This window comes from Phocoena phocoena, chromosome 20 (genome assembly GCF_963924675.1).
Source record: "Phocoena phocoena chromosome 20, mPhoPho1.1, whole genome shotgun sequence".
In the NCBI taxonomy this organism is placed as follows: domain Eukaryota; kingdom Metazoa; phylum Chordata; class Mammalia; order Artiodactyla; family Phocoenidae; genus Phocoena; species Phocoena phocoena.
The window spans coordinates 12,931,242-12,944,003 of NC_089238.1; the positions used below are offsets into that span (position 1 = coordinate 12,931,242).

General features: G+C 51.2%; 2 protein-coding genes across 2 annotated transcripts; both read right to left on the reverse strand.

Moving 5' to 3' along the window:
- Positions 1–3,188: 3,188 nt before the first annotated feature.
- Positions 3,189–8,175, reverse strand: LOC136140241 (interferon lambda-3-like). Its single transcript, XM_065898320.1, has 6 exons — positions 8,109–8,175; positions 4,338–4,582; positions 3,981–4,058; positions 3,568–3,711; positions 3,376–3,459; positions 3,189–3,287 (listed from the first exon to the last, which is right to left on the reverse strand). Exons 1-6 carry the CDS (start codon positions 8,173–8,175, stop codon positions 3,189–3,191), a joined length of 717 nt encoding a protein of 238 aa, XP_065754392.1.
- A 184-nt stretch (positions 8,176–8,359) lies between these two features.
- On the reverse strand, positions 8,360–9,798 carry LOC136141298 (interferon lambda-4-like). The gene is made up of 5 exons (XM_065899490.1): positions 9,631–9,798; positions 9,132–9,203; positions 8,892–9,035; positions 8,586–8,660; positions 8,360–8,458 (listed from the first exon to the last, which is right to left on the reverse strand). The coding sequence occupies exons 1-5, from the start codon at positions 9,796–9,798 to the stop codon at positions 8,360–8,362; spliced, it is 558 nt and encodes a 185-aa protein (XP_065755562.1).
- Positions 9,799–12,762: the final 2,964 nt, after the last annotated feature.

The window sequence follows — 12,762 nt, forward strand, 5'->3', positions numbered from 1 at the left end:
GACTGGATCTTAAATGTTCTCACCACAAAAAAGAAATGAGAATTATGTGATGGGATGGATGGAGGTGTTAGCTAATGCTATGGTGTAATCATTTTGCCACATATAAATGTATCAAATCAACATGTTGTATACCTTAAACTTAGGTGAAGTTATGTGTCAATCATATCTCATTAAAGCTGAAGGAAAAAAAAACAATGGAACACACTATGTGAGATCAAGTTCATATGGCTTTTCCTCTGAGGATGCACCTCCGTTCGTGTGGCAAGGGACAGCTTGAACTCAAGCAGAAAAACAGTCATTTATTTATTTATTTTTTCGCGGTACGCGGACCTCTCGCTGTTGTGGCCTCTCCCGTTGCGGAGCACAGGCTCCGGACGCGCAGGCTCAGCGGCCATGGCTCACGGGCCCAGCCGCGGACGCAGCATGGGGGATCTTCCCGGACCGGGGCACGAACCCGTGTCCCCTGCATCGGCAGGCGGACTCTCAACCACTGCGCCACCAGGGAAGCCAAGAAAACCTGTCATTGACTTGAAGTATCAGACCCTAGAGTTCAGGGCGGCAAGAGTAGTTGGAAACTGAGAGGAGAAATCCTAATATGGAGGGAGCCCCAGAGAAAGAGGACCTAAGTCCGTATATAAATTACCCTTGAATCTTTAATGTACTGAAAGAAAAAGAAAACTGTCAACACAGAATTCTATATCCACTGTAAATATCCTAGAAAACTGGCAAAATAAGGTGGCTGCTCTCATTTCTGTCATTCAGCAAGAGTGGAGACAGGAAGCGAGGAGGGCGTTGCCATTTCCTTTAAAGGACCAACTCATAAGGTGCTCAGATTGCTTTCACTCATTTTCATTGGCCAAAACATAGTGCCATAGATGCAGGGAAAGCTGGAAAATGTTGTCTTTAGTAGAGCACTCTTAAATCCACTAGGTAAAGGAAGAAGGGATAACAGATATAGAGACAGCTAGCTGGAATCTCTGACATCCAGCTTTATAGACAATTATGTGGTTGTGTGATGGCTGGAGCTGTGGCAGCCATCTTATGACCATGAGGGGAGACAGTACTGATACACTGAGGATGGAGGAGCAGCCAGATGGAAGAACCCTGGCTCTACTATGACATCATGCTCTCTAAACTGGCACACTTCAGTATAAATATTATGCGAGCCATGCATACCATTTAAAATTTTCAGTAACCGTGCTTAAAAAATATATATGAACTTAATTTAAAATATACTTTATTTGACCCAGTATACCCAAAATATAATTTAAATATATAATCAATGTAAAATTATTAATGATTTAAAATCTTTTAAACAGTAAATAAAAATTCTGTATGTACACACATCTGTTTCCTAGCTCTATCTGTACACCCAGATGTACACACATCTGTACACACAGATCTGTATCTGTACACACAGATGTACACACATCTGTTTCCTAGCTCTATCCACTGAGAGAGTATAGAAGCAATGATATCCTTGTAGCAATCAGTTCACCCAGGTCTTGGTTTCTAAATACTGTCCTCCACTAAAAGGAACCAGAGCTCCTTGGGGAAATGGCCAGAGTTACAGAGATGAGGCAGGAAAATTACAAAAGGAGCCTGGGAATCTGATACCAGAAAGCGAGGAGGTGCTCAACAAATGATGGGGACACATCAAAAGGACATGAGCCCTCTTGAAAAGGTTCCCATTGGCCTCATCTGGGACAACTTGATCATCACGATAAATGATAGTAAAGAACTACAATTATAAAATAATAACTCATGAGTCCATGTTGATATAAAGCCATTGGTAAATACATGAATCAGGAAGGGGAGGAAAGCTCTTCCTAACAGTAGAATGTCGACTAAGAAATGTGGAAAGAATGATGACATTAGAGGCTCACTATTTGGTAATGGTCATAATAGTAACTGTAAGGCAAACTCCAACAATGGATGCTAAAATGAATAGGTCAGAGTTTGAGAAGTAACAGGAATTTACATGGTCTCAAACTCTCTCCACATCCTTATTAACTACAAAGAGAAAAAATAGTAAGCATACAGTGGAGAAATGAGGCAGGCAACATCTGAAAAAAGAAAAATAAGAAAAATAAGAAGTCGTTAAATTCTGAAGGATATTTTATTCTTAGAGCACAGCTTGGCTTGTACTAGTTACCTTTCAAGTGCACGGTGGCTACATGTGATCTGGGAGCCATACCGGAAGCTCAGCTTAAATGGACCCTGCTGTTTGAGATTTCTCATCCTGTACAATAATAAATGTTCTCATTATTAAGGCACTTTGAGTTAATATTACTTTACTTATAACAGAATGCAATCTAATGACACCATCATACCACCACACACATACTGTGGGAGGATGAATTATGGCCCCCAAAGATGCCAACCCGCAATCTCAGACCTATGAATATCCTCTGTTACATGCCAAAGGGACTTTGCAGATGTAATTAAGATTTATGGACTCTAAAAGAGAGAGATTATCCTGGATTCCCTGAGTGGACCTGGTCTAAACACACGAGTTCTTAAGAGCAGAGAACTTTCTCAGGCTGGAGGTAGAAGAGAAATGTGGCAGGAGAAATGAGAGGGATTCCAAGCATGAGAAGGATTTGACTCACCATTACAGACTCTGGGATGTAGGGTCAATGTGCAGGGACCAGAAAGAAGTTGCAAAGAGCTAAGGATGGGCCCTCACAGCCAGCAAGGAAAAGGGATCTCAGTCTGACAAGCGCAAGGAACAGAATTCTGCCAACAACTTAAATGAGTCTGGAAGAGGATCCTGCACAGAGCCTCCGAAACAATCTAGCCAGCGACACTTCGATCAGCCTTGTGAGACCCACAGCAGGGAAATTAGCTGAGCCCACCCAGATTTCTGACCCGCAGAAACGTAAGATAATGAATTTGTGTTGTGTTGTGAGGCTCAGTTTGTGAGAATTTGTTATGGCAGCAAAGAAAAACCAACACACACACACACACACACACACAGTCCCACACCAAAAACAGCATCATTTCTTCATTGTTTATTTGTACAGTTTTTATAAAAAGTAGAAAAATAAACATTTTATGGGGTCTGAGCTTGAGAAATCACACACATAAATATAAAAAAAGTGACTTGGAGGCAATAAATTAAAAAAGGTTTTGACACATAAATAATATCGAAGATGCTGAGACACATTGCAGGTGGGTCTCTGGGGTCAGACACACTGGTCTCCACTGGCAACACATTTCAGGTCCCGGGTGAGGAGGCGGAAGAGGTTGAACATGACAGAGGCTTCGAGGCAGTCCCGGGACTCCTGGGAGCAGAGGGGGATGGCTCAGTAGCTCCCACGTCTGGGCTCCCAGCTGAGCCCAGCCATCGGTTTCCCCTCCCCGGTCACTCACCTTCTTCGGGGCCTCCTGGAGCCGGTGCAGCCAGTGGTGGAGGCGGCCCCGGGGCCTGGGGCCTGCTGTGGGCCGAGCTGGGACCTGTGGACAGAGGAGGGTGGCGTTGAGGGTGTGAGGCAGGGCCTGGGACAGAGGGGCACGTACAGGTGGCCAGAGCCCAGACGCGGCCCGGGTGCCCCGAGCGCTCACGCAGGCCTGGAGCTTGGAGTGGATGTGGTGCAGCGTGTGAAGGGGCTGGTCCAGGATGTGATCCGGGGATGAGTTAGCCGTGGCCTCCAGGACGTTCAGTGTCAGGGCCAGCTCCGCCTCCAAGGCCACGGGGCGCTCCCACACCTGAGGAGGAGACAGAAGACAGGTGAGAGTTGCACGTGAGAGAGAACAGGCGAGGAGGCACAGGTGAGGGGGACAGAGGAAGGGACAGTGGAAGGTGAAAGTCGGGGTCAGGTGAGAGCCGATATGGTTGGCTGAGGGGAAGGGGTCAGGGGACGAGTGGGGAGGGCAGGGAGAGAAGGACGTGAGGGAAGGAGGAGGTGAGGGGCCACCTGCAGAGCCGGAGCAGGGCGGGCAGGTGAGGGCAGGCAGGCCTGACTCCCCCAACTCACCTGCAGCTGCCTCAGGTCCCGGGTCCTGGGGAAGAGGCGGGAGCTGCAGTTCCAGTCCTTCTGCAAGAGCGACTCTTCCTAGAGAGCAAGGGCAAGGTCAGCCCACAGGGGGAGGGACAGAGGGAAGACCCCAGGGAGACTGGAGGATGGCCAACAACAGGAGGACGGGAGGTTGACTTCCAGAAGAACCGTAGAGGCACGTCCACCGCAGGAGGACAGGAGATCGCCCACCGCGGGGAGGGTGGAGGTCAGCCCAGTGCGGGGAGGGCAGGCCCACCTTCAGGCCAGGTAGCCTGGGAGCGCACAGAGGGAGGGGTGGAGGGTCGCCCACTGCAGGAGGGGTCGGGGGAGACTCACAAAGGCATCCTTGGCCCTCTTGAAGGCCTGCAGCGCTTGTGGGGACAGAGACTTGAACTGGGCCATGTGGCAGCCCCTTGCCCCTGGGAGGGCCCCGAGGGGTGAGGGCACAGGAACCGCTCCTGTCCTGCTCGGCGCCACAGTCATCAGCACCAGCACCAGCGTGCAGCCGGGGGCCACGTCTGTGTTAAGGAAGGACAGAAGGTGAGGGGAGGGAGGGCGTCGCGGCGGGGAGGGGGGAGGCTCTGGGGAGGCGAGGGTCCCAGACAATGATGTAGGGGCTGACCCAGCTTCATTCCTGCTCTCTGGTCTCTGCAGCAGACGGGGGATCGAGTGTCCGCTCTGAGGCTGCCGCCTGGGGTCTCTCAGTCTCCTCCGGCGTCTCTGACTTCAGCCTCCTTCTCTGGATCTCAGCTCGCTGCTCTGTCCGCGTCTCTGAACTTCCAGCTCCGTCTCAGGTGTAATTCCTGCCTGAGTTCCATGGCGCAGCTTTTAGCCTGTGCAGCTGGGCAATCCCAGCTGATGTAGGAAAAGTGAAAACACAGCTAGAGGCTGACACTGGCGACAGGGGAGGCGAGCGCTGGGAAAGCCCAGAGCGGGGCGGGGCCTGTGAGCCATGTGAGCTGCTCAGGGAAAGAGAAACTGACATGGATTCATGTCCCATTTCACCTCCAAGAAAGTGAGTAAGGAAGTCAAAATCAGGGTTGGGGCAGCTTCAGCCCCACACGGAGGGTCTCCTGCGCCGGTGCCCAGGCTGATCTAGGACTGGGGTGGGGAGGGGACAGAGGGACTTCCTTTTTGGCAGAGGCCCCAGTACAGGGAGTAGAGGGAAAAGGCACCTGTAGGAGGTGTTGCCATGAAGAGCCTGGAACTTCCAAGAGGGAGGCTGTCTGGGAGACGGCAGAAGGTCCAGGGGTGCTGCTGCGGGTGGCAGGGAGAGGGAGAAAGGCAAAACACTCGCGAATTCAGAGAGGACACCAGCTGCTCCCCACCCTTCCCCACCTGGTACCGACAGAGGCAGCGTGGGGGAGGTCGGGAGCCTGCACCGACCTGCTCTCTGTCAGGCACACAAGGACCCAGGAATAGGAGGAGGTGCTATGAAATTGAGCTGTGACCAGTACTTCGGGGAAATCAGGTGGGGTTGAGAAAAATGCCTTCATTCATTCACCAAGTACCTATTTGCCCTCCCACCCCAGCTTTGGGTCAGACCCTGCTCAAGGTGCCAGGAGGAGAGCATTGCAAAAAGAAAAGACATGAAACAATCCTTCATGGAGCTTTTTACTAGAGAGAGGTACAAGACAGTACCTGTCTGGGACACGGGGATTAGGCGTGTGGTATGTATTACGTTAGGTAAAGTCAGATAACGGAAAATGAAAGAAGTGAAGCAGGGACGAGAGCAGAGTGCGAGAGGAAGTCTGTATTAATAAGGTAATGAAATGACATTTGAGGGAAGACCTAAAGGAAGTGAGGAAGGGAGGTCTGTGGAGATCTGAGGGGGAGCCTTCCAGGAAAAGGGAACAGTCAGTGGAAAAGAGAAACGGAGACACGCCCCTCCTTCTGTGAGCCTGTACATGTCTCACCCTGTTCACAGAGGCTCTGCCACAATATGGTTTGTCTTCTGTGTTGTTGTTGTTGTTGTTTTTGGCCGCGCTGCCTGCAGGATCTCAGTTCCCCGACCAGGGATTGATCCGGGCCCTCGGCAGTGAAAGCGCAGCGTCCTGACCACTCGAATGGCAGGGAATTCCCTCACAACGTGCTACTGAATACTCATGGTAGCACCAAGGACATCCTGTGCTTTGCCTACATTGCAAATACAGAGGAAACTGCAGGGACTCAGAGGGGTTAAGAGACTTGCCCAAGGTCATACAGCAAATAAGTGGTGAGGGCAGGATATTAACTGAGTTCTGTCTGACACCAGAGAGTAACCACTACACTCAACAGCCCCAGTGTAGCTACATCTCCTGACTCGGAGGTAATGGACGTCTCGAACAGAAGGTGTGGAGTCCTTTTGACTATTACTCCCACCCCCTCTTTCCCTCATTCATAATTCCAGGGAGAGGGTGGACCAAAGTCCTCATTTGGGAATGTCTCTGAGCTCTGATACGTAACATTTTTTAGAAATTTTTTTATTGGAATATAATTGCTTTACAACGTTGCATTAGTTTCTGCTGTACAATGAAGTGAATCAGCCATATGTATGCCTATATCCCCTCCGTCCTGGACCTCATTCCCACGCCCCCACCCCACCCATCTAGGCCGTCACAGAGCACCGACCGAGCTGAGCTTCCTGTGCTCTAGAGCAGGTTCCCACTAGCTAGCTATTTTACGCCTGGTAGTGTATATATGTCAGTCCTACCCTCCCACTTCGTCCCACCCTCCCCTGCCCCAACTCTGTCCACATGTCCATTCTCTAGGTCCACGTCTCTATTCCTGCCCTGCAGATAGGTTCACCTGTAACAGCAGGTGGACTTCCCCTGGGGGTCCAGTGGGTAAGACTCTGTGCAGGGGGCCCGGGCTCTATCCGTGCTAGAGGAACTAGATCCTGCACGCATGCCGCAACTCAGACCCAGAGCAGCCAAAATAAATAAACATGTTTTTTGTTTTTTTGCTGTACGCGGGCCTCTCACTGTTGCGGCCTCTCCCGTTGCGGAGCACAGGCTCCGGATGCGCAGGCCCAGCGGCCATGGCTCACGGGCCCAGCCACTCCGCGGCAGGTGGGATCTTCCCGGACCGGGGCACGAACCCGTGTCCCCTGCATCGGCAGGCGGACTCTCAACCACTGCGCCACCAGGGAAGCCCAATAAACATGTTTTTTAAAAATAAAAGCAACAGCAGGGATGTGCCCAAGTCACCTACCAGTGTTCTTTCTGGTCAGTTTCTATTAATTGCATCGGCCTTACATCAGGGGAGGACACACTGCAACAACTGTGAATCCTGAAAATTGACAAATTATCTCAAAATCCCCCAACATCATACTGTTTCTCTTAGAAAGGAAGTTCAGGGGAGTGGTTAGGAGCATGGGAGCTGGAGCTAGACTCTGGGGCTCAAACCTGGCTCTGACCCTCTCTAGCTGTGTGACCTCGGCAAACAGGCTTTGCAGTTGGCCACGAAGATTGCCCATCCACAGATGCAGACAAATTATAAAAGTGCAATTGTTCTGCACTTACGTGTGTGATTATTTAATGGAGACCAATCATTAAGGCCATTCTGTGGCTTCAGCTGGAAGCTTCAGAAACATTATTTCAATGTATAGGACTCACTGCAAGGGAAGTATAACAATGCCATGGCATAAATGAGTAAACTGAGGCTCAGAGAGAAGTAATTTGCCCAGACACGCAACACTTAAGGGGCAGGGGCAGAACTGAAACTCAGGTCACCTGATTTCCCTGTCTCAGCATTTTGTGCTGAACAGCCCCCCTCAAGATGATCACGGAATAAACAACCCACAGAAATGCAAAAATAGTTAATAATTCGCAATTAATTAACAACAGAAGACAGAACGGCAAATACACACAGGAACTTCATAAATACAAAACACGTTTAAGTAACGGAATTCAAAAAACCACTTATCCAGAGGACTTTTAGCCCTTTCACTACCCAGTCCCTCAGGGAAAGAGACTTCCCCAGCGGGGACGTCCAAGAGTCACATACTCATGGACTCGCAAAGCGGGCACTGAAGGTTCAAAGCAGGGCTGGGGCCTGTCATGAGACAGGGCTGTTCCTGTAACCACAGAAGTAGAAACTGGTCCACGGTACGTGGTGGTCAGCGACCAAGGCGGACACGGACTCCAGTCTTTTCCTGCCGGCCCGGGCCCTGGAAGATCTTAGGGCAACGCATCCCGCGGAAATATCGCTGCTTCCGGGGGAACTCGTTGTGGTCTTTGGGAAAAGGGCGCCTCTGGCACCAGCGCCGGCGGGTCCAGGCCGAGAGACCCGCCTGGTCCGATGGGGTCACGGAGGAGGGCGGCGTCCGCAACCAGGCGCCCCCAGAGCTTCGGGTCCCAGGCGGAGCCGCGGCGGGATCACAGACAAGGACCCGAGTGCGCCACCAGCCGCAGGTCCCACGCGAGCAGGCGCAGGAGGTTGAAGATGACGGTGGCTTCGTGGCACCGAGGCGAGTCCTGCAGCCCGGGAAGGAGGCGGAGCGGGGCTGAGTCAGGGATCTCCTTCCCCGAAAGACCCCCCTCCAGACCCTCACGGCTCCAAGCCGGGCTCCCATCTAGCCGCTTTCCCGCCTGCTCCACGCACAGCTGTGCGAGTTTGGGGACGCCTCCTGGGCCGCCGCAGGGACTTCCTCCGGGAGCCTGGCCGGACCAGCTCGAGCTGGAGGGAGAACAGGAGGTTAAGGAAGGCGGCGGGGAACCGAGCCTCCCCACCCCTCCCCCTCCCAGCCGCAGACCAAAGCCCGGATTTGGGGACACCGAGAGGACGTGAATCGTGTCTGCGCCCGTTTCTGGCCTCATGGGACAGATTCGCAGTCGGGGGGCCTGGCCTGGAGACCAGGGGCGCAGAGCGAGCCGGGAAGGGTGCGCGGCCAGGGCGCGGCGCACTCACGCAGGCCGCCACGTCCCGCCCCGCGGCCGCCAGCAGCTCCAGGGTCGGGCCGACGCCGGGGAACAGCTCGGGGCTCGGCAGGCTGCTCAGCACGTCCTGGGCGTCGGCGAGGCCGCGGGCCACCTGGCGGAGCAGCGCACGGGACTGCGGGCACCCGGCGGGAGTTAGACGGGACCGCGCGCCAGCCCGCGCTCCCCACCCCACCCCACCCCCACCCCGCCCGCCGCCCTCGGGCCTCACGGAGGGCCGCGGAGGGTCCCTCCTCCGGCGGAACGAGCAGTTGCGCGGCCTCCAGCTCATCGTCTCTTCTTCCTGCGGGGCAAGGGCTGGGGTGACGGGGAGTCTCCTGGCAAGGGCCCCTGAAGCGCTGGGACGTCGGAGATTCCTGGACGTGGCTGGGAACTGGCCGGGACGGTTGTGCTTATCGTGTCCCGAACCAGGCAGCGCGCCTTTGGCTGAGTGGGGCTGAAAGGCACCTGCGCTCCCCGTAAGGAGCCTGTGCCCCGATGTGGAGCCGAGTCCGCCTGGAGGGGGCGCCCCTCTGTGACCCGCACCAAGGCCGTGCATGAGCTGACCACCCGGGCCTCCGGGAAGAGGTCGTGGTCACAATTGTGGACCCTGAAATCTGAGATGTGCCTGCTGGACGCTAGGACGCGAGGGCCCCTCGGGACAAAGTCTGGTGTCTCCGAGCCCGGTGGGCCCGGGGTCCAGGGTGTGGGGGCGTCTGAGCATCACTCACATAGCGGTCCCTCAGTGCCTTGATGGCCAGCAGCGCCCGGGGGTCCAGGGAGCGGTAGTGTGAGAGGAAGCGGCGCGGAGGCTCCACCACTTCGGGGTCCGCTGCCACGCCCACCGTCACCAAGACCCACAGCCCCACGGCCACCGCGGCTGCGCCACTCGGCCCCATCTCTGCTCCTGCAGGATGCGACGGACGTCAGCGAGCTCAAGGAGAAGGCCCCGAGTCCAAGCCCCTGCCTGTGGTTAGACTTGCAGAGGGACTGACGCTCAGAGCGTGGGCTGTGGACACACGCAGGGGAAGAGACAGGAGGGCCCCCTCCTACCCTCAGCCTCTCTCCTCTCACTCCTCACCTACAATGTGTCTCTGGTGCCTGGTGCTGCAGCAGGGCCTGCCTTCCACGGTCCTCTGGGTGGTGTCCAGAGTGGTGTCCACCTGGGACAGCGGCGCCTGCACCCTCCATGGTGGCTTTTAAGTGCCCAGCTGAGAATGGTGAGCAAGCGGGCTTCCCCGTGCAGGGTAAGCTTTCCCAACGTCATTGCTGGCCATTGAATAGCCCAGAAGGCTGCAGGCAGGGGTGTGAGGACTTTACCCACCTGTGGGCCAGTGCCAGCGATGACTCTGCTCAACCCTCTCTCCTGAGCCAATTGCTAAGTTTGTTTTCTGCACCTTGTGTCTTTTCTGTGTGTCGGTCTTTCTTTTGCACTCTAGGAATGAACTCAAAACACACATTTTCCTTTGGCTGCAAGCTGCAAGCTTGGCAGAGGTACCCATACAAGTGCCTGCTGTCAGGAGTTCATACTCGGGTTTCTTTCTTTCTTTTTAAAGATTTTTTTTTTGATATGGACCATTTTCTAAAAAGTCTTTATTGAATTTGTTACAATATTGCTTCTGTTTTAAGTTTTGGTTTTTAGGGCCAAGAGGCATGTCAGATCTTCGCTCCCCAACCAAGGACTGAACCCACGCCCTCTGCATTGGAAGGTGAAGTCCTAACCACTGGACTGCCAGGGAAGTCCCCATACTAGGGTTTCTAATGCTTGCTCTTCAATCACTCTCTTGTCATTATATCCTTCCTCTCCCTGTCTTTTTTTCCTCTTTCTCTGCACAAACATCCTTCCCTTCTGTTTTCTCAGCTTCTTTCCTCATCTGGGACTTAGACAAACTCTCTCTGGCTTCCTTAGTCTGTTATTAAATGATATGTATTCCTTCACCAATTATAAAACCATTCTTCGTTTGCTGTTAAAAATTGGAATTGCAAACATGTTTTTCTCAACCACTGTTAATAATAATTATAGTTGGTACATACTGAGCACTTCCTGTATGCTTGGCTTCCACTTTAAGCTCTTCTCATGTATTTACTGCTTTATTCTCCCCAGCAAGTCTGTGAGGTAGGTCTTCTCACTGGCTGACGTTTTATAAGATGAGGAAACTGAGGTACTGAGGCCGTGAGTCTGTCCAAGCTCACACAGCCTGTAGATGTGATCCCAGGCTGTCTGGGTTATTACTGGTGATGCTCTGCCACTTCTCACCTATATAGACAGATCTATTCATGTGCAGAATAGTTAAGGTATGTTTTGGGCAAGTAAAGCAAAGTTTCCCACATGAGACCACCTTTAATTAATTATAAAGTTTATTAATAAATATTGATAATTACAGGCAAGTAATGGCTGTTTTTCCCATGTATGTCTTCCTCAGCATTAATATGAAAAAAATTATTTTGTCTTTCAGTGTATATTTTCCTTATTGAAAGGCATAGAGGTTTTAAAAAACATCAAAGTGGTTGAAGCAGAAGTACTCTGAAAAAAACATGAGAGAAATTCTACTGAGACACTAGACGAGATCAGCCAATGTGTCCATGCGCAAACTTTCCAGGCTTCCATTACCTCTCCCCAACTCATCCCAGCATCCCCCCATTTCAGCTGGAGATCAAAATGGTTTGGGGAGGGTGACTTGACCCCCCATCTCTGGGTTGGCATATGTGACTTGGCTGCAGCCATTTACCTCAGTTAGCCTCCTTGGCCACAGTGATTGCATTTGGGGGTGGGCATATGACCTAAGCCAATCTAATCAGAATGAATCTCAGTGCTGGACATCTTATCCCCAGATAGTTGTGTGTATCAAGTTTGTTCCTTTTCATTGCTAAATGGTGTTCTGTGGTATGAATGTACTACATTTGGGGTTTTTTTAAACAGTTACCTGTTGAAGAACGTCTGGGTTGTTTTTTGGCTGTTATAAATAAAGCTGCTAGAAACAATCATGTGCGAGATTTTGTAGGAATGTAAGTCTTCATTTCTCTGGGAAAATGCCCAGGAATGCAATTGCTGGGTCATATAGTAGTTGCATGTTTAGATTTTGTAAAAAACTACCAGCCCTATTTTCCAGAGGGGCTGTACCATTTTGCATTTACACCAGCAATAAGCGATCAATTTCTCCATACCCTCGTTAGCATTTGACTGTGTTTATTTATTTATTTGTTTTTAGGCATTCGGATGGCTGTATAATGATATCTCATGGTGGTTTTAATGTGCATCTCTTTGTTGGCTAACAATGTTGGACATCTTTTCATGTACTTATTTCCCATCTTTCACTCTTCAGTGAAATGTCTCTTCATGTCTTTTGCCCATTCCCAAACGGACTGTTTAATTTTTCTACTGTTGATTTTTGAGAGTTCTTTATCTATTCTAGATAGTAGTCCTTCATCAGATAGGTGGTTCGCAAGTATTCTCTCCCAGTCTTTAGCCCGTTCTTCTATCTTCTTAACATGGTCTTTTACATAGCAAAAGTTTTGGATCAAATTCAGTCGATCAATTTTCCCTTTATGGATTAAGCCCTTGGTGTCAAGCCTAAGAACCCTTTGCCTTGCTCCAGATCCTCAAGATGTTCTTCATAACTTTTTCAAAACGTTTTATAGCTTTATATTTTACATTTAAGTCCATGATCCATATTGAGTTAATTTCTATTTTAGTGTGAAGTTTAGGTCAAGGTTCATTTTTTGGCCTATGGAGGTCCAATTACTCCAGCACTACTTTTTGAAAAGGCTAGTTTTCTCCACTGAATTGCTTTAGTATGTATGAGTATTTCTACATGCAAGGAGTGTCACACCATGTATATTATTCAGCGATTTACTTTTTTCAC

Bases quoted from the DNA above. Each gene is read 5' to 3' on its own strand.
- LOC136140241 (XM_065898320.1), bottom strand. From the start codon at position 8,175: ATGCGTTGCCCTAAGATCTTCCAGGGCCCGGGCCGGCAGGAAAAGACT. The intron at 4,059-4,337 runs GTGAGTCTCCCC...CTTGCTCTCTAG, and splicing joins AGAGGGCCAAGGATGCCTTT to GAAGAGTCGCTCTTGCAGAA. The intron at 3,460-3,567 runs GTGAGCGCTCGG...CTCTGTCCACAG, and splicing joins ACTCCAAGCTCCAGGCCTGC to GTCCCAGCTCGGCCCACAGC.
- LOC136141298 (XM_065899490.1), bottom strand. From the start codon at position 9,798: ATGGGGCCGAGTGGCGCAGCCGCGGTGGCCGTGGGGCTGTGGGTCTTG. The intron at 9,204-9,630 runs GTGAGTGATGCT...CTTGCCCCGCAG, and splicing joins AGGCACTGAGGGACCGCTAT to GAAGAAGAGACGATGAGCTG. The intron at 8,459-8,585 runs GTGCGTGGAGCA...CCCGGGCTGCAG, and splicing joins GTCCCCAAACTCGCACAGCT to GACTCGCCTCGGTGCCACGA.